General features: G+C 38.3%; 1 protein-coding gene across 2 annotated transcripts in view; it reads left to right on the top strand.

Moving 5' to 3' along the window:
• Csmd1 (CUB and Sushi multiple domains 1) overlaps positions 1 to 24,701 on the top strand; it is a 1,522,453-nt gene that overhangs the window by 770,429 nt on the left and 727,323 nt on the right. For both annotated transcript variants that reach the window (XM_076913874.1, XM_034520246.2), the window contains exons 4-5: positions 10,489 to 10,683; positions 21,266 to 21,473. In XM_076913874.1, coding sequence (XP_076769989.1) covers positions 10,489 to 10,683; positions 21,266 to 21,473 — 403 coding nt within the window. The remainder of the gene's footprint in view (positions 1 to 10,488; positions 10,684 to 21,265; positions 21,474 to 24,701) is intronic.

Raw genomic sequence — 24,701 nt, 5'->3', positions numbered from 1 at the left:
AGGTCTTTGTACCTTTCAGTCTTCAAAGAGGCCAGAAGTTACTTAGATCCTTCCTTGTGCTGTCACGTGCCCTGGCTTTAGGATGCTCTCACTACTTCTTTCCTGTGTAGGATGGGAAATGTCTGGCTTGTCCCTTTGTACACTCTGTCCGATGAGCCCCTAAACATGTTTTTATAACACTTCATTGAAAGGAACCATCACTGCGGTTACCTCAGAGCAAACCTTCAGTAAAGTATAATGGAAATGGAGCCTCAGCAGGAGAGTCTGCCTCTCTGATCTCTCTACTTCCTGTCCCCCAGAACCATCCTCTTTCGTGTGAAATTAGAGTAACCAGATCTTCCTGGGAGTACTGGGGTCACCCAAGCTGGTGCATTGTAAGATTTTGATGTTTAATGGTGAAGTTTAAGGAATTTTAGATATTTTTCATTCTGATGTTGTGACATTTGTCCTGTGCTTTGAAATGACGAAAGGCTTTTTGGTTTGTGGTTCAGACTTGAGAGTCCCAAGGGTCCAGGTTAGTTGATTATGTTGATCTTCCTGTGGAGTTCCTATCCCCTACAGAGTCTGCAATCCCTTCCTTCTATTCATCTATAAGAGTCCTCAAAATCCATTCCCTGTTTGGATATGGGTTTCTGTATCTGATTGAGTCAGCTTCTGGGTGGAGCCTCTCAGAAGACAACATGCTCCTGTCTGCAAGCATAACAAAGATTCATTAAGAGTGCTAGGGATTGGTGCTTGCCCATGGGATGGGTCTCAAATTGATCATGTTATTGATTGACCATTCCCTCAGTCTCTGCTCCCTCCCAGTGTTTATATTCCCTGTAGACAGGATAAATACAAAAGCAGGTCCTAGGCATCCCCACTGTTAATATTTAGCAGATATACAGCTTGACCTTCATGTGGTTCTTCAACAACTGGAGTGGGGTCTATCACAAAAGCTCTTGCCTGCACATAGGATATGTTCTATTACTTGGGCTGCTTTGTCTTGCCTCAATGGGAAAGAAAGGGCCTAGATTCACAAAGAGTTGAAGTGCCAGGGTGGTGGCATATCCAGGAGGCACGACCCACTCAGAGGAGAAGGGTAAGGAGACTAGGGAAAGAATCATAGAGTGGGGTGACTGAGAATCGGGCAGTGATCTGGATGTAAAGAGAATAAGCAAAAAATAAATAAATACAAAAATGAAGCAATGGAATGCATGCTGCTGCCAATGGATCTCATTCACAGAATTCAGCAAACATTTGGACTTCTGAGACTCCAGTTGGAGTGTGTTTACTTCTGTTCCTTCTTCCCAGGTGCCTATCACATCAGCCCTTTCCACTATATTTCACTTACATCTTCACATGGACACAGCACTTTGTTTAGACTGAGCTGACTCAGGAGACGGTGTGCTGTTGTGTGATCTAGCCTGCCTGCTCTCTCCAGAGAGTAACCATCCCCAAGTGAACACCTTTGAGATGATAAGAAGAAAGGATTTGAAATGTTGAGAGAACTTCCAGACAGGAAGTATTGACAATTTGCAAATAGTTTTATGGAGAACAGTGCCTGAGCTGTCTTCAATATCTTACCAACTCTTTCTTTCCTGCCTTTTCTCCCTCCTCCTCCGCCTCCCTCTCCTCTTTCTTCATCCCTTCATCCCCCTTTTCTTTCTTTCCTTCTCTCTCCCTCTCTCCCTTTCTCATTATTTTCCTATTTTATCGGAGCAAAGCAACTCTAATAGCTTAATTAGCATCTTTTTTATATAATCTTCATATCATGTCTTCAAAATTCCCCTCTAAGCATAACTTTCAATGTTTCTTACAACTTTGATATGTTGTTTGGTTGTTTCCTTTGAGCCATCTACATTCTAATATCCTCGTGACTGTTACTTTAAGTTAATTAGAATCATGTGGGTGAAGCCATGCAAGCACCCCACACTCTGACTATGTCAGCACAATCATGCCAATTACTAAGAGATTACTGTGGGAAACTACAAGCATAAACTGGTTCTATCTCTTCTCTTTGAGGTTCTGTTTGGTTTGTATAATTGGTCTGCCAGACATTTGTTGCACACACAAATACTGTAGACTACTGTGACCTGTGAAAAATTGCCAATGTTTACCTTGATTCGGTGACTCTCTGGACCTCCCTGCTCATGCTCTTTGCACAGAACCTTTTTCTATGTGTTAGTAACATAGCTTGCAGTAAGTATTCAGTTACTGCATGAAGGGACGTCTCCCACTTTCTCTGTCACTTTCTGCCTCTACACTTAGACTGTAGGTGTGAATGCAATGTAGTTCTATGCTCTTACCCAAATCTCTGAACTTCCAAATATTTATTTTATGTGTAAATGTTAGTGTCTGCATGTATTATGAGTACCAAATGTGTGTGGAGTCCAGAATAACCAGAAGAGACCACTGGGTATCCTGAAACTAGAATTATAATTATGGATAAGCTTTCTGATAAGGGTGCTGAACACTGGACCCAGGCCCTTTGCAGAAATAAATGTCCTTGTCATCCAGACCATCCCTGCAGTCCAGTCTCTGTATCTTACCTGAGATGGTTATGACTTTATCTTTCATATGACTATCTAGATAGTTTGTTAGATCCTTCTGGCTTTGCTCTTTTTATGTGTTGTTTACTTTCTTGCATTTTCTTCCTATACTTTTTTTCTGTAGACTCACAAAATACATTTTACCATTACATAGCATCTGCTTTGCTCTTTTGTTGCCTATGATTTTGCTCTGTTGTTACTCTAGGACTGCCCCTCGCATCTGTACCATCTCATCCTGTGCTCTGCTGTGACCTTGCCTACTTGGGATGTGCTTTGGTTTGGCTTAGTTCTACTTTGTTTCTTTGTCATTGTGTATTTCCTACTTTGTGTGTTTGTAGTTTTTAGTTGAAACTGTTAGAAATGTATTTGGATTGGATAAGTGCTAGATATTTTGTATCCCCAAAATATCCTTAATCTGCTTTTCAATGAGGCTGCATATGTGGAACAGTAGATATTTACACTTTACAAATACTGTCTCTAAGGCTGGACCTAGGGTGGGGCATCAAGGATATAATTGTTCCTCAGGGGTTAATTATATATGTCTCTTTATTGAGGTTTTACAATAACTCCAATATAGATTTATTTCTGTGGCATTTGTGATAGGAAAAGCAAAAGTACAGCTTATTTCAGTTTCATGACACTCAGAAAGCCTGTGCCGTCAATCAGTAGAGATAAAGGTTCATGTGAGATTCAGCTGGCTAATTCAGAGTACAGGGTAACATTTTCCCATTGTTTACACGGGCAAATATGGTAATCAGCTTTGTGTCACTGTCATGTGACACATGACAGACACAGCCTATAAAGAGGAAAGAAGTATTTTGGCTGAGGGTCTATAGTTATCTGACCCTTTTGCTTTGAGCCAGCAGGGAGGAAGAATTTTATGGTGTGAGTATGTAATGTGGGGAACCTGTTCTTTCTCTAGAAATGAAGAGCAAGAAGAGGCCTGCTGCCCAATAGCCCTTGAATCAAGGCCTACCCCCAATAACCCACTTTCCTCTCCCTAGGAAAGGACTCGACTCCTAAAGCTTTCACTAGCTCAGATAGTGCCATAGAGTGTGAACAAGCTTCAATGCATGGCCTCTTGGGGACACTTCAAGTCCAAACAAGAGCAATGCCTCTAAGTCTCTCTCTCTCTCTCTCTCTCTCTCTCTCTCTCTCTCTCTCTCTTTCCCTCTCCCTCTCCCCTCCCCCTCTCTCTTTGCATGTGTGGGGATGTGCATGTGTATGTGTGTGTTCTTTACCTCCACATGCTTTGGAAAGTTTCCAATAACTGTTGAAACTATCTTGCAATACAGATTTCAGACCAGTTTCTTCCTTGTCCCTCTGCTACATTCAGAGTCACCATTGCTCCATCTCTCTGCTCTACTCACTTTGCTTTAACTAGATGTCCTATTAAACAATTTACCAAGAAAGCTGGTAACAAAACTGTGAAATGCCATGCAATAATTTTGACTTCATTTCTACATGAGACGGTATGACAGTTAATGCAAATCTCTATAATCTTTTTGTCAGAAGAAACCATGTGGAGGGCACTGTAGACCCAATGGCTTGTAGTCATTGTTAGATTTTTCTTTTTAGATTTACATTCCGGGGGTAGTGCTTGCAAACACTCTCTGTGTCTACTTGCAATGGATGCATACTTATGTGTGACAATGAACTTCAGAGAACATTTCTGTGCCAGTATTTTCTCAGTAACTGGTCATGAAAAACTCTGTGTGTGTGTGTGTGTGTGTGTGTGTATGACTATATATGTCATGAAACAGTACATAGCCCATAGTGTGTTGCAATTATTGTTAAACAAGGAAAACTAAGCATCAATATTGCAAAATAAGATTATAGATTTTTCTATCTTTCTCAGTCATTTTAATAACTATACTCCATTTTAAGGGTCAGCCTGTTTTGACATACTTTTATTTTTCCTAATGTTATTCTTTTGGTAATCTGAATTAATGTAAACTTGTGTATATAAAAAATATCCCATTTTCTTACATTACAAATAATGCCTAAAAATTAGGAAATGAGAGTTGGAATGTACAGGGTGATGAACCATCCGGAACAACAGCCTCTGACTGAATCACAAGATGTTATGATGGGCCTTAGTGTTTATTCAGACTTGTAAACTGGGAGTTGGACCATCATCCACATCAAAGAGTAGGCCTCTGGAGCAGAAATGCAAGCGCCTGACAGAGCTGGAATGTCTGTAGTACACTGTGCTAATTGACCATAAACACTGGCCTGTTCTTTCCACCCCACTCAAGACTCATATTGTCATTCCGATTTTGACAAAACTTTACCCTTCTCCCATGGCAGATGCATCTCCCTCACTTGCATATAATCTCATTGGTTCTCAGGAATCTGCATGGGGATGTTATTGAGGTGATTCTTCTCCTTGGGTCCCCTTGGCTGGACAGAGATTCTGAGGTGAAAAACATTGAGGACAATCACCTCAGGAACCTCAGCTGTCTTGTCATGATTCCAGCCTATCAGCATTTCCCTTTTTCTAGTCATAAACAGAAAACCTGGGTTTTGGTATTACTGAAGACTCCATAATTATATTTCACTTACCTTTTCTAAGGGGTCCATGGAAATGGATGAAAAACTCCTCCTTACAAACTGCCCACAGGCAATGCTTACAGTGTGCTATATTAAGTGGCTATTGGAAGATTATTTATTCATTTACTATTTATTTATTTATTTGGCTTAAGGTAAGAAGAGACTATCAGGAAGGCAATGTATGTACAAATTTCTACACAAAACCCTAAGGACCCAGTTTCAGAATAAATACATCTAATGGTCTAATAAGGCCTCAATCATTGTGCACATTCGGCTGAAAATGCCACCATTCCTTGGAGAATTTCAAACCCTACATTTTAGCCTTGTGTTCCATTTGTTAATGAATATTCATGGTTGATTTTCATGTACTAGCGTACTTTCACTTTCTTTTGGGCAGGGATTTAATATGACACCCATTTAATCACTTAAACAGTTGGGTTAAAGGCTTGATGTGATAGCCAATTAAGTCGCTGAGTTGTGACCATATGTGCTTGCCAAATCGGAAGCCTTAGAGCAAGAAATTCTGTGGCATAATTAGAGTGACAGCCCATGTTCCCAGCCCTGGGTGTTAACTCCCCTGCTGTCTGATGGAACCTTGCCCTGGGGTTTGGTACGGGTTGGAGGAGCTGTGTCCACAATACTCAGTGCCTTTAAGGTTTCTTCTACATGAGCAGATGCTTGCCCTGTGTAGAATTCTCACACTAGAAGAACTTCTTTCTTGGAGTCCCTATGGGGCAGGGTCACTTTATTCAAGCAAGGATTGGAAAGGATTAAATGAGGGGTTCAAGTCAATCCTGTAAGAGTTTGCTAAAGGCTTACTGTGCTCTTGTTCCTGCAGAAGATGTGAGAAGACTTTTACCAACTTCAGGGAAAGTTTGCAGAAGTAGCAATTGGGTTGAATAGAATTGATTTTAAATTTGTCTTCTTCGGACACTAGATTTCTTTGTATTGGCTACTTGCATATATTGAGCCTTAAATATTTGCATGGACTGGATACCATTAATTGTTCTTATTAAAAAAAATAATTCCATAACTTTTATGAGATTGACAATGGCTTAATAATACGAGTGGTTTTGCATTTTCGTTGTTTGTAAATCTTGCTTTAAGTACTCAAAAAAATGAAACAAAGTTAGTGGAAAATAAGAGTTATCAACTGCTAAATCTTAAATGTATAACTTTGTGCTATTCATCAAAGAGTTTTATTTTCAACCATTGTACTTACTTTACTCTAAAATTTTTAAATTCCTTTTAACACCCTGATGCCTGGGGATGTGTGTGTGTACCATAGGAATGAACTGATTTAAACTTATACATTTTTAGTTGATTCAGTATTTCACATATAATATTCCATCCAATTTGGTTTTTTTAATAATTTTTATTTGTGTGTATAAGTGTTTTTCTGCTTGTATGACCATGTACTACATGCATATGTAGTGTTCATGGAGTCCAAACTAGTGTTAGAGCCCTAGAGCTGTAGGGACAGATGCTCAGGAGCTACTAAGTGTGAGTGCTAAGAAGCAACTCAGGTCCCCTGCAAGAGAAGCAGGTGCTCTTAGTCAATGAACAATCTTTCCAGTTTCCAAATTCATTTTTTAAAAACACTTTTTGTGTGTTTTCTCCAGGCACATAATATATATATATATATATATATATATATATATATATATATATATATGTATATAATCATTATTACATATTCAGAACATGCTCTCTATGTCAGCCATTAGATTTGACATTTATCTGGGCTAATGTTTGCTAAATCAAGAGCCTGCTGAGGGCCTGTCCTGCTTCTAGACACTCTATACCTAGAAGCCAAAAGTCTTCTTCTCCATGTCAATCAATTTGCACCTAGCAGAACCACTGTCAGCTGTTTACAATCAGTTTCATAACAGGGTCAGAAGGAACAGATATTTGCAGACTATGAGATCTGCTCCAATCTTCACACCTGGTCTGTGAAACAAACAGACGAGCTGTTCTTGCTGAATAAACAGCTGTGAAGAATTACAAAGGAGACCTGAAGCCACTTCCATCTCCCACATCCCCTGTCTTTTGAAATAGTGTCTTGCCTCACATAGGTGGCAGTTTCCAAAGATTTGGTTTGCAAATTCCACTTTAATCAAGTGCCAAGGTGGTATGGTGAAGGCCTCCCACATGTAGAGGAACAAAGAGAAAGGTACTGAAGGGTCTCCAGAGTGGAAGAAATAGCAATCTCCTGCTTTCTGCCTAATAATCAGACTCTGTAGTCTGTCTATAAGCCAATGATATCCACCTTTATAACTCCGCAGTTCCACAGGCAGAAATGCTTACACACACACCCCACCCACATAACCCACCCTACCCACATATATAATACAGGCCACCCACATATTTACACACACACACACACACACACACACACACACACACACACACACACACAGGACTCTGGAGGCTTGTGAAGTCTATGCACATTCTCAGAATCTTGTCTATCCCTTCTTCATTGAAGAATTGTGTTACATCAACTTTTCTGTATAATAGACAGTGATAGGACCTGTGTCTTTGAAGTGCATTTGAAAATCTCTTTTCAATAGTAGAACCTATACAAATGTTGATCAGACTGCCCTTTTCTCCAGAGTGAGGCATTTGATTTCCATGCCAGCTGCAATTCTCCTTAGTAAGTCTAAAACATTAATATATTTGCTTTAATAACACTTGTCTTTTGGAAAACAATTTATCTAGACACACAGTAAATAAGTATGTGAGTTCTAGCAAGAAGTACTATCAGGAGCTAATTAAACAGTAATTATCTTAAGAGCAAACAACAAATTTTCTGCAAATAAGGCCTCAGTAAGCCTTCTCAAATTGTGCCTCTCTGTCTGGCTTGTTTCATATGTACTGGAGGCAGGCTCAGTAGCACTGAGAAGGAACAAATGACAAAATGGTATGTGTACCACATTTTCATTTTATACTGAAAAATCATCTTTATCTTCTTCCTCCTCTTTCTCCTCCTCCTCCTCTTCTTCCTCCTCCTCATCATCATATGTTTGCATGTACATATCATAGCATATATATGGATGTTAGAAGATAACTTCATGCAGTCTGCTCTCTCCTTCAGCCTCTGTTTGTTTCCCAGAGGACTAACTTAGCTCTTCTGGCTTATAAAACAAGCATTTTTACCTGCAGATCTTTAGTTCCAACCCAATTTCTCATTTTCTTTTGACCTGTTCACTGGTTAGTGCACACTTGGGCTGCTTCGGTGACTTGGCTGCTGTGAACAGTGTTGCCATAGAACAGGGAATGGAGGTCATTCTTGCCGAATTGTGTCTGACTTTTTCCCCTTCTTCCCCGCCTCCTCCATGTCCACCAATGCCATTGCTGGAGTCCCTGGTGATGCTACATTTAGCTGTGGGAGAAAACCCATGATACTTTCTACAATGGCTTTATTCATCCAAATCCAGCCCCACAGTGGATAAACATCTTCTTCTTCCCAGTACTGGTTACTTGCACAAGTCCTTTGGCTTAGATACGACAATGTCTCACTGAGGCTTGGGTTCATAGTTCCTGCAATGTCTGAGGCTGAGCATTTCTTCAAATGCTTCTCGGAAAGAAAAAAAAAAAAAAAAAAAAAAAAAAAAAAAAAAAAAAAAAAAAAAAAACCAGTAAGGAAGGGGTTCAATTCCGAATTCTCTTTCAGTGAAGGACAGCAAAGTGGACAACTGACTTACTGAAATGTTTTACTTAAGCTGCTAAGCATTTTACAGGCCATATTTTAGATTGCAGTATTTGTGAGTAGCTGCTTCATTACTATGAAGGTAATATTAACTACCTCTGAATTTACATTTCTTTTGTAAATACCCCTGGGTAGCCTAGTTTATGTGTTATTTTATATCATGTTATAATAAATAAATGCACTTGTAAATATTATTAAAACCACCCTTCACACACACACACACACACAGAAAGAGAGAGAAGCATGAAATGAACAAAGAAAATAACTTATTCCTTTAGAAATTTGTTTTTACTTGAAAATGTTTTTTAAAATAGTATGTCTCTTAAAACATAGTAATTCTCTTAAAATATTTGACTATTTCACAGAAACCACTAAATCCCTGGTGGGATGGCAAAGTTAGAGCAGACGTGTAGAGCTACCTGTTTCTCATCTCTTCCACCAAGTGGTATCAGTTCCATCTGAAATAGTCTTCTTTGCCCAGGGATCTCAAATCACTCTGACAGTGACCCATGCTGGTGGACTGGGTAGAAATCTTTCAAGGTGAAAAGAATTCTCCAGAGCAAACAGAATCAAGAACCCAACACTGAACTACAAATACAGTACTTGCGTTGGCAACACAAATAGAGAAAAGGCAGCTGAGAATGCCCAGTGAACAAACTCTAGGGCTGGGTTCTAAGCACAAAACCATTACTCTTGCTTGAGAGAAATTCATTTATGTATTCTTTAGTGCAAGTTTTAGCTACAAAACGTGGGTTGGATGCCAGCTAGTGATATGAAATAAGAGTGGTACTGCTGGTGGGGTCTGAAAACAAATATGTGTTGGTTACTGGTCAGCGACGTGTAACAGGTATGGTGCTGATGCTGAGAGTAAACATTGATTGGAAACTGTTTAGTGATGTGTATCAGGTGTGTGGTACTGATGCTGAGAATAAGCAGGCATTGGATACTGTTGATTGTCTATCAGGTGTGTGGTCCTAAAGCTGAGGTCTGAGAATAAACACAGATTGGATACTGTTTAGTGATGTCTATCAGGTGTGTGGCAATGATGCTGAGAATAAATACGCATTGGATATTGTTTAGTGATGTGTATCAGGTGTCAGAGTGATGCTAAGGTCTGAGGATTAACATGGATTGAACACTGTTTAGTGATGTGTATCAGGAGTATGGTACTGATGCTGAGTTCTGGGAGTACACAGAAATTAGATATTAGTGATATGTGTCAGACAGGGTACTGCTGCTGCAGTCTCGAGATAAATATAGACTGGATATCAATTAATGATGTACATTATGTGTGTTAGTAAGAATGAGGTCTGAGCTAAAAGACACAATAGCATGCATGCTTATCCCAGCTCAGACATTATTTCCTCAGCTCTTTGCTCTTCCTGTATCATATGAAATCTCATTATTACCAAAATAATCTAGATCTCTAATGGAAGACAGAATATGAATAGAAGTATAGGTTTTTCCCTTTAACCAAATGCATTTGTTTACACTTTCCAAAAGCTATAGTAAAAATGTATCAGGGCAGATGTTCGAAACTCCAGACACATTTTCTGTTTAGCTTGTAAGTGCAATGATCTGTTTTTCTATTGCAGGGATTTGCTATTTTTAGTAGTTCAAACATAGCGCTTATTTTATGATATAAATGCACCTTCATGGAACATTTTCTTCAACTTTCTTTTTTCCTTCCACCAGTTTTACCTAGTCACACGTGTGGAAACCCTGGGGAGATACTGAAAGGAGTTCTCCACGGAACGAGGTTCAACATAGGCGACAAGATCAGATACAGCTGTCTCTCTGGCTACATCTTGGAAGGTCACGCCATTCTGACTTGCATTGTCAGCCCTGGGAATGGTGCATCCTGGGACTTCCCAGCTCCTTTCTGCAGAGGTAGGTTTAGCTCCTGTGCTCTCCTAAAAAGGGAAGCCTGAGACTAGGGAGTGGCTTTGAAGATGACATTCGCAACTTCATATCTAGTTACAGGGGGCAGCATTGGGCAGGGTATTCTTTCATCCACCCTACTTTCAAAAGAAATAAGACACAACAAGGAAAAAGCAAAAACAAACAAACAAAAACAAAAACAAAACAAAACATGTTCAGACCTTAGCTGGACCAGCGAGCCTGCTGTTAGAGCTCAAATATCCATATTTCTTCCCATTCCTTTCACAGATATATACATTTCTATTTGTAGACTCACCTTGGTTAAGTGTCCTGCTTGTTTATGAATTTTTCTTAGTTCTTCTAGCTTTTTTTCATTGCTTCTTCTCTGTATCCTCACATTCCTGGTGATCCCCCTGCCTCAGGTTTCTGAGAGCTAGGATTTCAGGCATCAGCCACTATGTTTGTGTTGTTTGTTTTATCTCATGCTCCCTTGTTTACCCATTCTACATTAAAATTTAAAGAGTGTTCCTAAAGTTAATCCTGCCTGTTTTTATGTCCTTACGGCTGTTCATTATCTCCATTTTTCTGGTGTTACAATGGACTTGCCATCATGATCTAGATCCTTTTCTTCTGTTTTTCCATAGTTCTCTTGAATAATTGACCCCTTTGAAAGACAGTGTTATTGGCCACTGTAATGTCCCAAAGTCCCCTTTCTTCTTCTCCCTCCTTCCCACTGTGGTCATGGTTCGCTCAGTCTGGAGACTTGGAAGTTACTATGTTGTTCTTCCAGTCATTCCCTGCACCTTTTAGATTTCATGTCCAGACACAGTTTTTTCTTTCAAACGTTTTTTTTCCTACCTACATCCTCACCCACACTGTATCATCTTAATGGCTTCAATTAATAAAATCAAAGTTCGATAACCTAATTTATTTATTTTGTTACCACTTGCTTTGTTAGTTAATGTCTAAATGTTGCTCCTACAACAGTCTGTAGCCTTTAAGAAATAATCTCAGCCTTGAGAACCAGGTCTCCAGACTGAGCAAACCATGACCACAGTCGGAAGGAGGGAGAAGAAGAAATGGGACTTGGGGACATTCCAATGGCCAATAACACTGTCTTTCAAAGGGGTCGATAATTCAAGAGTTGCAACATGCTGGCTTGCGTTCTGCATTAGAATTTACCAAATCCATTGGAATTTTCAACTTTATACATGTTTATTTTTCTCAGTATCCTCACCTGGCTGTTTTCTTACACTAAAGGTCTTTACAAATTCTGCAGCTATATATTTTATGAAGTCAAAGTTGATATGACAATCTTTCAATATGTTTCTTGTTCCTTAGCCAAGTTTTTATTAACACCTAACTTTGTGAAGGTAAACATTTCCCTCTACATTAGACATAAAAGCATTTATATTCACGCCTTTTCTGATTCATGGCCTGGTAAGAATTCAAAATTTGTAGAGTAAAATAATTAGAAAGCCATGCAACTTCTTATTGATTGAGGTAATAAAGAAATAATGAACTCAATAATAAAGAAAAGGTCAATGGTCTAATGCTGATGAATATGAGGAGGTTGCATCTCCAGGAGCTGCATTATAAAACAAACAACTCAGCAGTGTAGGCGAGCTGGGTTTAAATGAAGTGAGAATATTTTCTGATTCCCAAAAGTTCTGATTGTTCAGTTCCAGAAATTGTCTGAGGCTTCTTTCTGGCAATCTCATTAGCAGTATCACTACAGTATTGGTTTACAGTGACTTCTGGCCAGCACTATAAGATCTTACTTTTCCTTGCCACCACAAGTATCTAACTAACACAGTAACACCTAAGTGTGTTGGCCATATACAGTTACAGGATGCTCTGCACAGTAATACCTGCAGTCATAGTGGGGTCAACAAATGATAAAATGTGGATCACAGAAGCTTGCAGTGGACATTTCTTTTAGGCATGAGCTCAGGGCTCTCTTCACTTAGGAGCCAACATTACCTCATTCCTCAAGTCTTCACTCATCACCTCTCTTCAACAATTCAACTTTGATGACTGTTCATCATCAACATCCTCACCCATTATCCATGAAAGTTGGACCATGTCGTTGCGCATATAATAATAATTAAAAAAAAAACCCAGTGGGCATGAAGCTCTAAAGGCAGTCCATAAATGACACAATAGCCAGTGAAGCAAATACTTTCTTAACTCTCCTTGCTTTCCCCTATTTCATAAGTTATTATACCATGTTAGATGCTACTGTATCCAGTATCTTTTGAGATCAAAGATTCTGAAAGGAAAAAGAGGTTCAAATCCAAAGTGAAATGTAGTGTGCAGTATGAAGCAGCAAAGACAGCCCTGGGTGTCTGGAAGAGTACAGGCTTACAGACAGAAGAAAGTAGGTAAATGTGGTACTCAGACAATCCTTCATAGGAGATGAAACAGGTGCATCCCATGTGTGAAAATACTAGGCTGCTCTTCTCTCATCATGGCCTCATCGTACACGTGTGTTCACTCAGGCTATACCAGAGTACCACATTTGGTTCAGCATCTTAGCTGTTGAGAATTGTGCTACAGAAAACTTGGCTACCCAATTAACTATCTCAGGAAATCATTAAATGTCCCTTAAATATGTACCCTGTAGTGAGACCACTGGGCAACATTGTTGCTATTATGAGCGCTCCAATCGCTTCTATAGTAGATTTAAAAAAATCATTCGTGTGCAAGAATTTCCTTTTCTCTACATTATCACATTCTTATTTACAACTTTATTTGTATTCTTTATTTACACAGTCTTTTGATAACAGTTATTTTAAGTGAGAAGAAATTACACCCTCTTGTAGTCAATGTCTGTAGTTTTTAAAATTGCTGTCTAGTGGTATAGTCTCCTGTAGAAAATGATCTTTGAAATCGCCAGCTCAGCTTCCACTGTCTCATTATTTATAATTATTATGGTGACTGTTTTCTGTGTTTTGGGTGACGTATATATTCTGATGTTTTTCCCTCTCACAGGGGTGCTGTCATGGAAACACTCTCCCTCCCATTCTTCAGGACATCTCACTTTGTTCTTTACTGTGAAGATGCTTCACAGTTTGATAGCCCATCTGTTAATTTCTGTTGCTGTTAACTTCTGTTGTTGCCTGTGACTTTTTTGGATCTTATCACAAGCATTCTGGCTAATATCAATGTCTTAAGATGTTTACTCTGTTTCTGTCCAGAAGTTTCACCGTTTCACATTTTACCTTTAGATTTTGTACCATCTTCTCTAAAGTTTAAAGCATTATTTCATTTTCTCAAGACTTATCCTGGCCCATGAAAGACTTACCCTGTGAGAGCTGAAACACAAGAGATGTCAGAAAAAAAATAAACCTTGCTAGCAAGCAAATGGTACTGAGGGGTGGAGTGGAGAGACAGCTTATCATGAAAAGTACTAGCTGTTCTTGCAGAAGACTGGGTTTGATTTTCAGCACCCTCATGATGGCTACAACTGGCCTGTAAATCCAGTTTCAGGGGCTCAGAATCTTGAATAGTGTATATATATGGAACATATATTCTAGTGCAATGTCACATTCATGAATAAAAACAAATCTTTTAAAATCCTATTGGAAATATAATAATACACATTTATAAATGGTTGATAGATGATGCATAGATAGATAGATAGATGATAGATAGATAGATAGATAGATAGAATACCTAGACCCAATGATTAAACTTCCAATTAATAGTTTCCAAAATTAAGCAAAGACAGTTGCTATGTCCCAGGCAAGCATGACTGATGTGACTTTTCAAGGGAACTGATAGCAATTGTTATTATCCTGTATTACATACACAGAGATCACAAGACTTAGCCCCTGACAGGAGGCTGAGAGGAATTTCACTGGCTCATGTCAGCATCAATCAGGCTGCAGACAGCTGCTTCAGTGTGTGGAGTGGCCTGTCCACTGACCATGTTTCAGCTTTACATGTGAGTGATACCCAGCACTGAAAAGAGCTCTTTATCCAAAGAAACATATGAAGGTTATTTGAATGCTAGCTTATATCAGGCTAAGACATCCAAAAATTAATCACTAGGATGCACAGTCAATATTAATGACTTATGAGGTATTGGATAATCTTCATATTGATTTCAAAATCTAGTATAATTTTTACAATGATTACATATCTCTATGTAAAATATGATAGCTACATTTCAAGGTATCAGGGACACCTAAGCCAATGGACACTACTTTGAACAGCTCAGAAATGGTTTCTTGATTAATTTAAGAACCTTTATTTCTCTTGCCTATTTTTTGACATATAATCTTATTCAATAGCCCAGGCTAGACTTTAACTAGCACTAATTCTCCATGTCTCAGCCTTCTTGGATTACAAGTGTGAACCACCGTGTCGAACCTTCTATACCTGTCATTGTATTCAGAGTCCTGATGCTTTTAACTAACGGTGCACAGTTGGTTCCAAACACAGATATAGCCTAGTTGTAAAAACTGATAAGAAACAAGATTGGTCTAAAATAACAAAGTGGTCATGAGATGGGGGTTCTTTATCTAGTTAGAAATGCTGGAGCCTGTTTGATATGAAGAGAGCAATGTCTACCTGGAAATTAGATTCAGCAAAAGCTAGACCTAAGAGTATTTTTCCCTTATGAAAGGCAATATGGAAAGTCTTCTTCTATGAAAACCTCCATATTCCATTCTTTGGGATGCATTAATATCCCTACCAGCATTTTATGAGGACTCCCACTATGTTTCCACATCTTTACTGACATGTGCTGTTCTCCTTATGGCAGGTGTATTGACTGGGGCTAGGTAGAATCTTAATAGATTTTCTTTATAGGTGTTGTTTTGGATTTCTCTGTTCCAATTTTCCATTGTTGTGATAAAAGCACCATGACCAAAAGCAATATGAGCAGAAAGAGTTTATTGAGTTTACAGTTCCACATTAATCCATCACCAAGAGAAGGCAGGACAGGAACTCAGAGCAGGTACCCAGAGTCAAGAGATGATGCAGAGATACTGTCTACCGGCTTGCTCATCATGACCTGCTCAGCCTACTTTCTTATAGCACCCAAGATCACAAGCCCAGAGGTGACATCACCGACACTGAGCTGGACTAACCCATATCACTCATTATTCAGGAAAGTGTTCTACAGATTTGCCTAAACGACAATAATATGATACCATTTTGTTTTCCATTAAGATTCCTTCTTCCCAAATAGCCCATGCTTAAATTAAGATGGCATAAAATTTAGTCAGCACAGTGCTCAGCACACTTGTAAGGAATCACTGTAATGTGACCAGCTTTGGTGAGACAAATAGAAGAAACCTCTGTTCACACTGAGCAGTTAGGATTTACCTAACCATTAATGTATGTTTAACTATTACTACTCATTTAACTCTCACGATAAGCCGTGAATGGATATGCAGTGCTTTCATTCCATAGTAAACCAAGTGGAGCCCCAAGAAAGTAGAAAACTTCACCCAAACAGCAATCAAAGTATGTAATTCCACTTAGTTCACTCTTAGACAACCTGACTTCAAGTTTTACAAAGCCTTAATTTTTTGAGAATTTCATATATGAATACTATATTTCTACAGATTTTCTCCCTCTCTCCCCCTCCAACTCCACTCCATCTCAAGCTTATAACTACTTTTTAAATCATTATTATACACAATTACACATAATATATAATCAAGCAACCTACTGAGCTCATTCAGTTAATATAGCACAGGCAGGGCAAGGCGCGCACGTGTGTGTGTGTGTGTGTGTGTGTGTGTGTGTGTGTGTGTGTGTGTGTGTGTTTGGGGCTTATTTTGGATGGGATAAACTCATAAAGGACTTATCATTGGAGACAAGAGATTCTTCTCTCTCAGCATTGATTTGCTATACCTCTTCATGTAGAGTTAGAATCTTGTGAAATTTATACTATGTGCTTTGCATGGCAACTGGTGATGTCATCATGTAGATTTTGTTAAGGTAAGCATATTTTAAGCATTTCCTGGCTGTAGCTTCCCTGTTATGTCTAGAAGACACCATCTAGAATCAGGGAGCTATATGTCTTAAGTAGAAGAGAGACTGTGCATGCATTGCAAATATTTCATTTTATAACGTTAACCCTGACATAGGGACTCTCTGGACTGGTTTCAGGAATCAGAGACCCTCGGTGCACACAGGAGATTATCATACAGTCTGATTGCATTGCACCTCATGTAAATGACTTACTGTCTTTGAACATCTGAGAGTTTTCAATTCTTCATGACATGGCAAATTTAGGCTTCTAAACCATGTTCTATTTGATATTTTGAACTGTGTATATAAAAAGGTTTTAGCTAGACAAATACCTAGAAAGGGACATTTTACATTGAGAATAAGGCTTCTCACTTTAAATAATGTGAGAATAAGTTCAAAATTTCCAGAGGGAAAATACAAATATATGCTCTGTATTGACACCCAAAGTCATTTCTCACTCACAGAAACCAATAGACTTGGCACATTTATCATTGAAAATATTGTTTTCTAACTGGTTTATCTCAGACAAATTCAGACTTACTTAGTTGGTCAACCTTTTTGTAAAATGAAAGATGTAAGTATTGAACATAGATAGATTTAATAAATGATTTCCATGTGAGAAGTCTTCTGTGGGAAGCACACCCATGCCCTTGGCTCTGCTATCACACTTCTATGTAGAAATATTAGGGTGAAAGCTTCCAAAAAGCTGAATTACATAATTGATGTTAGTAGTCATCATTCATTTAAAAACTATGTGTTACATACTAAATTTCACAGCAAAAAATAGTATCCCAGCAGCATTGATAGTAACTTGTTATTTTTTTTCTAAGAAAGGAAAGGATGGGTTTTTAATAAGATTTGTTTAATTAATTCTCGTATTTTCTATATTTTAAATATAAATCTCAAAATAACATATTACTATTAAAACCTTAAAATATTGGTGGTGTTTTATTTTTTATCAGTATTTGAGGGCTGAATAAAACCCCTAATATATTAATATATATTCAAATATTGGCAAGCATGACTTAGCTTTTTTGTAATCATTCTTAATGTTTTAGTGACTCACTTATGATAATTGTAAGTAAAACATTTATTAAAACAGAGTAAAGACATGTTATTTTTCTCATAGGTTTAGACTACACTTGTAACACAGGTTAGCCAAGAGGCACATCTCTATCTGAATTATCAATGTGAAGATATTTAACTTTTAATTGCCACATACGAATTTCCAAGGCTAGAGATGAGTTAGTGAGGGCTATATACCACAGTACTCTGACTATGAAGCCTATTATTATGATTTTCTAAAGAAGATAGATAATTTAGCTTTGAAAAATCAGATAGCTATTTTCTTATTCAATTCACTTACTTAAGTTTCTTTTTTTTATGGAATACCATTATTTAGAATATATCAAAATCAGACAGTTTTCAAATAATATTTTATTTTCTCACATCAAATTGGTTTATGAAAACAGAACCTTTGAAAAGTTCTTGAATATCACTCTTTTTAAATATTTAAGTATTAATATTTATATAAATTAATATTTATATAAGTAAAACATCTCCTAACCAATAGCTTTTCTTGACTCAAAGGTACTTTACCATTTTAAGGAAGTACTATGTCTCATAATTGCAAGTCTATTTCTCCAAACAGAACTGGTAAGAAAATAAATTAAACTCACTGAGTTGGAGACAGAGGAAGCAGGGTCCACAAAGAACCCTTGTGGGAATTAGCACTTACTACAGCTGAGCACAGTCAGGGCAATTATTTTTCAGGACCTTTGATGATAGCAAGCTTTCTACAAGCAGACACAACAAATATGTCCGTGAACCCAAACACCAGTGGTGCTAGGACTAAGAAATCTCAACTTTCAGCCATGCTCTCCTAGAGTTTAATTTACTTTTTTATCTGGTGCATTAAAAGCAAACAATTATACATGTATCATGGAGGCCATTGGAGATTTGATTCATTCTGCACCCAGCTGCAGCCAATCAAGGAGTTTTCTCTGTGCTTTCACTGGCAAAGATGTTCTCAGCAGCTTTACTGGGACTCAAACTGTAGAGGCCCAGAGCTGTCCGTGGTTCTGAAGCGTTAGTAGCTGGCCATGGTCTTGGTTCTTATAGAATGGTGGAGAATAACACAAAACAGCACCATAAGTCACATGCTGCAGAGTAAACTTACAAGAGTAACTGTCAAAAGCCTGATGGATTTTTTAGACATATGAATATTCCTGGGCACTGAAAAGAGGTCCAAAAATGTAGATCATACATTCCATGAAAATTAGATGTGAGTTGTTACTAATTTCTTTTTATGCTTCATTTAATGGAAATGTAATATTTTGACATCCTCATTTACACATGGAGATAGAAAAGAAAGGAACATGAGACATTGCTTTGTCATTTCTATTTTGCTCATGAATTTAAGATACAGTGGATTGTCAATTGTAATTAGAACAAAATCCCAAGAATATCTCCCTCCAAAATCTTTCATTTATTGATCTTGATATATACATATGTATATGTATATACATATATATGTGTGTGTGTATGCATACACATAAACATACACATATACATGTGTGTATATTTTGACTAAACATTTTAAATTTAAACTCTCTCAATACTTATTGCACTGTGAGAATACCTAACATTTACTGAACTTGTCTTTATTTATAAGTTACAATGTTATGAACTTATGTTTGTCTCCATATTTCAAACAGTAAATGCCTTAGACTTTTTGTGTTTTGTAGTACAGTCTTTAAATTGATCAATTTTAACATTAATTAGTTAATCTTTTAATTGTATTCCACAACCTTAACATTTCATAGTTGATAGCTTTTAGTCTTTACAACAGCTATCAACACTCCATCTTCAGCAAATGAGATGTAATAATAGAAAACTTTTCTAATAAACTTCTGTGGCTGTGTGTTTACATGAAATTCTCAAAATAGTTATGAGTCAGGCTATCAGACTTCCGAAATTCTCCAGGAGAAGCGTTATGCACACAGACTGATAACACAGTTTGAAATGAGCTAAGGCTACATAGTATATTTGGGGTTAATGAAGACAACATATTGACACCTTGTCTCAGAAGGGAACACATACAGTAAAATAAATACAATAAACTTGAATATGAATTAGGAAAAATCTAATTATAACTGATTTGAATTTTTTTTTATTTTGAAACACCCATCACATAGAACTCAATCACAAGTACAGATTCAGAAAAATGTTGTATGTTTTCATCTCTGTCTGCTTCTTTTATTTTTCCTTACTGTGTTTAATTTTCTATCTTTTGTCTTGCTTATATCATCTTTCCTTTATCACTGTGGTCATAAAATTGTACCTCTTTTCTGCTCCTTGAAAGGGGGCAGGCTATAGTGTTTGTGCATCTTGGTCTAGATTGAGTTCTTAAAACCAGGAAACACATAGTAGGCCTCTAAGTGACTTTTGAAGCCACTGGTCTTATTCATACATGAGGTCATTCAAGAGGGCAACATTTTAAAATATGGGTTGGCCTCACCACAGCTCACCTCAGATGTTAATATAATACATTGCTGTTGAGTTCACAAGCCCCAGAGTCACATTCTACAAGGGCTTCACAAACAACCTTGAAAGTAGTTAATGCTTTCAACAGTGGGTGATCATGCATGTGGGCTGCAGGTGGGTGCTGGGCCCCTGTGCTGAGCTTCAGCAAACAGGCATACTGTGGGCATGGTACTCTTCCCACAGAGTTTCCACATCACTTCTGGTAACTTACATCTTTCCCACAAGCATCCAGTGAAGATTATTCTGCAGATTTCTAGTTTAGACTTCTGCTGGACTCTACCTAAATCCAACTTCTTCAGAGTTTCCATTCATAAAACTGCAGCTTGTGGATCACCATAAGAGAGTATTAGAATACGTAAACCCCAGTAATTTCTCTTCTAAAATTTTGGGAGAAAGATGACCTGCCAAAAATTAGAATTATTACATGGATGCGCATCTCAAAAGTTGGGTTTAACTGAACATGTTTCAACCATTTAACTATGATGTTGGAGTCTAGCTCCAGTCATGAGCAGTGTTTAATTAACCTGGTATTGCTGTTTTTGCACATGGTTTTACATTGAAGCCATTAATTTTGTGAGCTCACAAAGAAACTGCAGAGAACAATAAATTCTAAATATTAAGTAAAGTTATGTTGTTCATTAATGATTATTTATTTATATGATGTACTAATGTATAAAATTTGACAGTTTTATAGTAATATTTACAACTGTCATCATACTGTGCAGTTACATGTAAATAGTAAGTTGAAGTCTGTCTTGCCTCTCTCTATGAAGAGCTTAATTGTATTTAAGTGTATACTTACATGTTAAATTCATTTTCGTGGCAGTTTTATTGTTTCTCCCACAATGACATTGGCTTGAGAATGTAAATTAACCCTTGGCTTTTGTACATCACCTATGAAGCTAAATTGATTATGTAGAAATAATCTTTTTAGATTACCTTCATTCTAAATTCAGAAACAATTTGTTGGTGGTCAATAGGGGCATTTGTGAACATGCTTATGTGTGACAGGCTTCTGAGAATTGAGTTGCCTTTTTCATTTCTGCCCCTACAGCTGAGGGAGCCTGCGGGGGAACCTTAAGGGGAACCAGTGGTTCTATATCCAGCCCTCACTTCCCCTCAGAGTATGACAACAATGCTGACTGCACATGGACCATCTTGGCTGAACCTGGGGACACCATTGCTCTTGTTTTTACTGACTTCCAGCTGGAGGAAGGATACGACTTTTTAGAGATCAGCGGGACAGAAGCACCATCCATATGGTGAGTTTGGGTAGTCATGTGAGCTCTCAGTAGTCCTTGCATCTTTTCAGTAGAAAGAGGATCCACCACGTGGTGTCGGTGGATAGTTAGTGACCAACTTGAGTATGGTAATTTTTTACCTTTGTGCTTTGTTGTAAACCATTCCATTGTCTGAGATGTTTCTGTGCTGGTATTTGAAGCTAGAGAAGGCATGAACACTTGATTTTTCTTTTCCTTTTCCCATATTAACCTCAAATATTCCCAGGAGGAGCTTAGGAGGACCGCTCGGCCTTGGCGCTCACCTAGAGATGATGCAGTTTGAGTGGATGTTTTGGGCTTTGAGGTTTATTTTCTCTCTTCTTACAAAATGGTGATGAACTTGGCAGCATGAACATGATGCATTCCTGCCCCTTTGTGAAGAGGTGCACACAACTCGAGAACCACCTTTGAGGACATATCTCAAACAGAGTTAGCCTGGACTCTAGCATGATGTGTGACACATCTGACCAATTGGAGGTCAGGAATTGAGTGTATGACAGAGAGGAGATTGAAGCACAGCTGTGCTTGTAGCAGAGCTGCCTTCAGTGTATCCAGAGGTACAGTTCTAAAATGGAAAATTAGAAGAACAGATATAAGATGGCTTGATTCCAGCTTCATATTTCTGGGCTTTTAGTTGCTAGTTGGATTTTTTATTTTAATTATTTAAATAATTTTGGTATGTTAAGGTTGCATCAGTCATCTAGTATGGGTCTTGATCCATGAGATAATTTGAGAAAACACAATCACGGGAACAACTAGCCATGTGTGTACAAGCAGAAGAGTTAGTAGACGAAGTGTTAAAATATTTCGATGGCTTTCAGTCTTGACTTGGGTTCAAAGGCAAAAGTATGACAAGGCTAAATGTGTAAGTCACTAGAATGAGATCGTCTTTTACACCAGTTCTTACCATTGAACTGAATTACTTGGTTTTCCACAACTTGAAGCTCTGTGTTCACAAAAATGAATACATACTTCTCCCTCTTGAGTTTTATTTCTCTTATGTTAAATATTATTCCAATTACAGAAGTAAAAACAAAAATAGAACTTCATTAGCACACAGCTGTATGACTCCTGGGCACACACCCAAAGGACTTTTCATCTTACTAGAGACATTTGCATGTTCATATTTACTGTAGCCCTATCTTCAGGTCAGGGGAAATACAATCAACCTAAATGTCCACCAATAGATATTGAGTAGATAAATAATAAGTAAGGGAAACATGGCACATAAACTTGGTGGAATTTTATTCATCTGTAAAAAAATTAAACTTTGTAGAAAATGGATATACCTTGACAAGATACATTAATTGAAGTGTCCCAGGTTTAGAAGGATATCCATGTAGGAAAAATGTGCATGCACATAAAACAGTAAGATTTGTGTGTGTGTGTGTGTGTGTGTGTGTGTGTGTGTGTGTGTGTGCGCGCGCGTGTGTGTAAATGCTGGAGTTAGGAGACTAGGAAGAAGGCTATGATGAGTATAAAGGCTTTAAGGAAGATATTGGGAAGATTTTTAACAAGAGACAGACAGTAAAAAGGAGAATGTGGAGAGAAATTATGGAAGGGTACAAGGGGACAGTTGGAACAAGAATGATGTGGGGATCAACCCAGACTAAGCACAAAAATGCGTTTGGGAAACCTGTCACTGTGTCATTATGTGCTGGTTTTAGCAAGCTCTACAAATACTGTCGTGAACTGTTCTGTGTTATTCACCTTGAATAGGACTTTGACATCAGCCACTGTACTTCAACCTCATGTATTTGTAGAATGCTTATTTATCTCGTGTTACTGAGAATCAAAGCTATGAACACTGATGCTGGTTGAAAACCATGAGTCTGATTACCAGTCACTTTTTGACCTTCCATCAGGCCCTAAGAAGCCATATTTAAACGCATTTTAAGTTCATGAAACAAAGTTATCAGTCTGTGCCTAAGTTCTGCCAATTACTGTGGAAGAAGGTAATCCAAACACATCTAATTTTTAAACTATAGAAATATTTTACGGGGAACTTTATAACTATATAAAGTGTGTGAAAATGGAAAATATGTGGTAAATGAGTTGCAAAAATTACTTGGTTAACTTTAAATTTGTGAGAACCTGGACATGTTGGGTATTGGGTGTTGGGTATTAATTGAGGGTGTGTCTGTAAGGTGTCAGAGTGGGGGAGATTTGGGAAATGGGGATGAATTTAGTGTTTATAGAGTGTAGTGATGGTTTTTGCCAAGCAAAACAGAGAATGTGGGAGTTCAGGTGACAACATAAGTGATTAAAATAGAAAGAGCAGCAAAGGCAGTTGCCAAGGAGATGACTGTGGCTCCAGAAAGGGGAGCAGCTCCTTCCTGTTTGTCACAGGGGAGACAAATCCTTGCTCTGCTCAGAGGCCAGAGGACATCTTGTTGTCAGGTTTCCCCATTTCCCGACTCATTCTACATGAATTCCCTCCCATTTCCCACCCCTCTTCACTTCCTCTACTCTTCATTTATTTCATTTGTTATCCATCAGAAGTAAATTCTCTCCCCCTTACTCCAACCCCTCATTCCCCATCCCTTTACCTCTCCTGTCAATCCTCTCATCCACTCACCCTCTTATCACCTCATCCTCTCATCCCCTCATCTCCTCATCCCTTCATCCTCTCATCCCCTCATTCCCTCATCCTCTCATCCTCTCATTTCTTCATCCCTTCATCCCCTCATCCCCTCATCCCTTCATCTCTTCATCCCCTCATCCCTTCATCCCATCTCCTTATCCCCTCATTCTCTCATTTCCTCATCCCTTCATCCTCTCATCCCCTCATCCTCTCATTCCCTCATCTTCTCATCCCCTCATCCCTTCATCCCCTCACCCTCAATCTTCTCATCCCTTTATCCCCTCCCTTTCTCCTTTCCACCTATTCTTCCCTTCTCTTTTGTTTCTCTTTGCCCCTCCCCTCCTCTCCTCCTATGCTCTTTATTCACATTCTTATTCATCACAGGTGAGTCTTCTCCCCTGCCCTTTTCTTTTCCTCTCCTGTACCTTCCCTCCTTTCCTCTTCCATCCTTTCCCTTTCATATCTCAATGGCTACACAACCTATGGGCAACAGAAATAGTGGATAATTTGTTGGTCAGGAAGAAATTGCTCAGCTTTGGAGACAGCCCCAATTTTTGTTATTAGAATGGGGAAACATTCTTCAGTTCTCTGAGATCTCCACAGACCCTTTTTTAGGATAGTTATTC

Source organism: Arvicanthis niloticus, chromosome 16, assembly GCF_011762505.2.
Source record: "Arvicanthis niloticus isolate mArvNil1 chromosome 16, mArvNil1.pat.X, whole genome shotgun sequence".
NCBI lineage: Eukaryota > Metazoa > Chordata > Mammalia > Rodentia > Muridae > Arvicanthis > Arvicanthis niloticus.
This window is presented reverse-complemented; position numbering and strand designations above follow the sequence as displayed.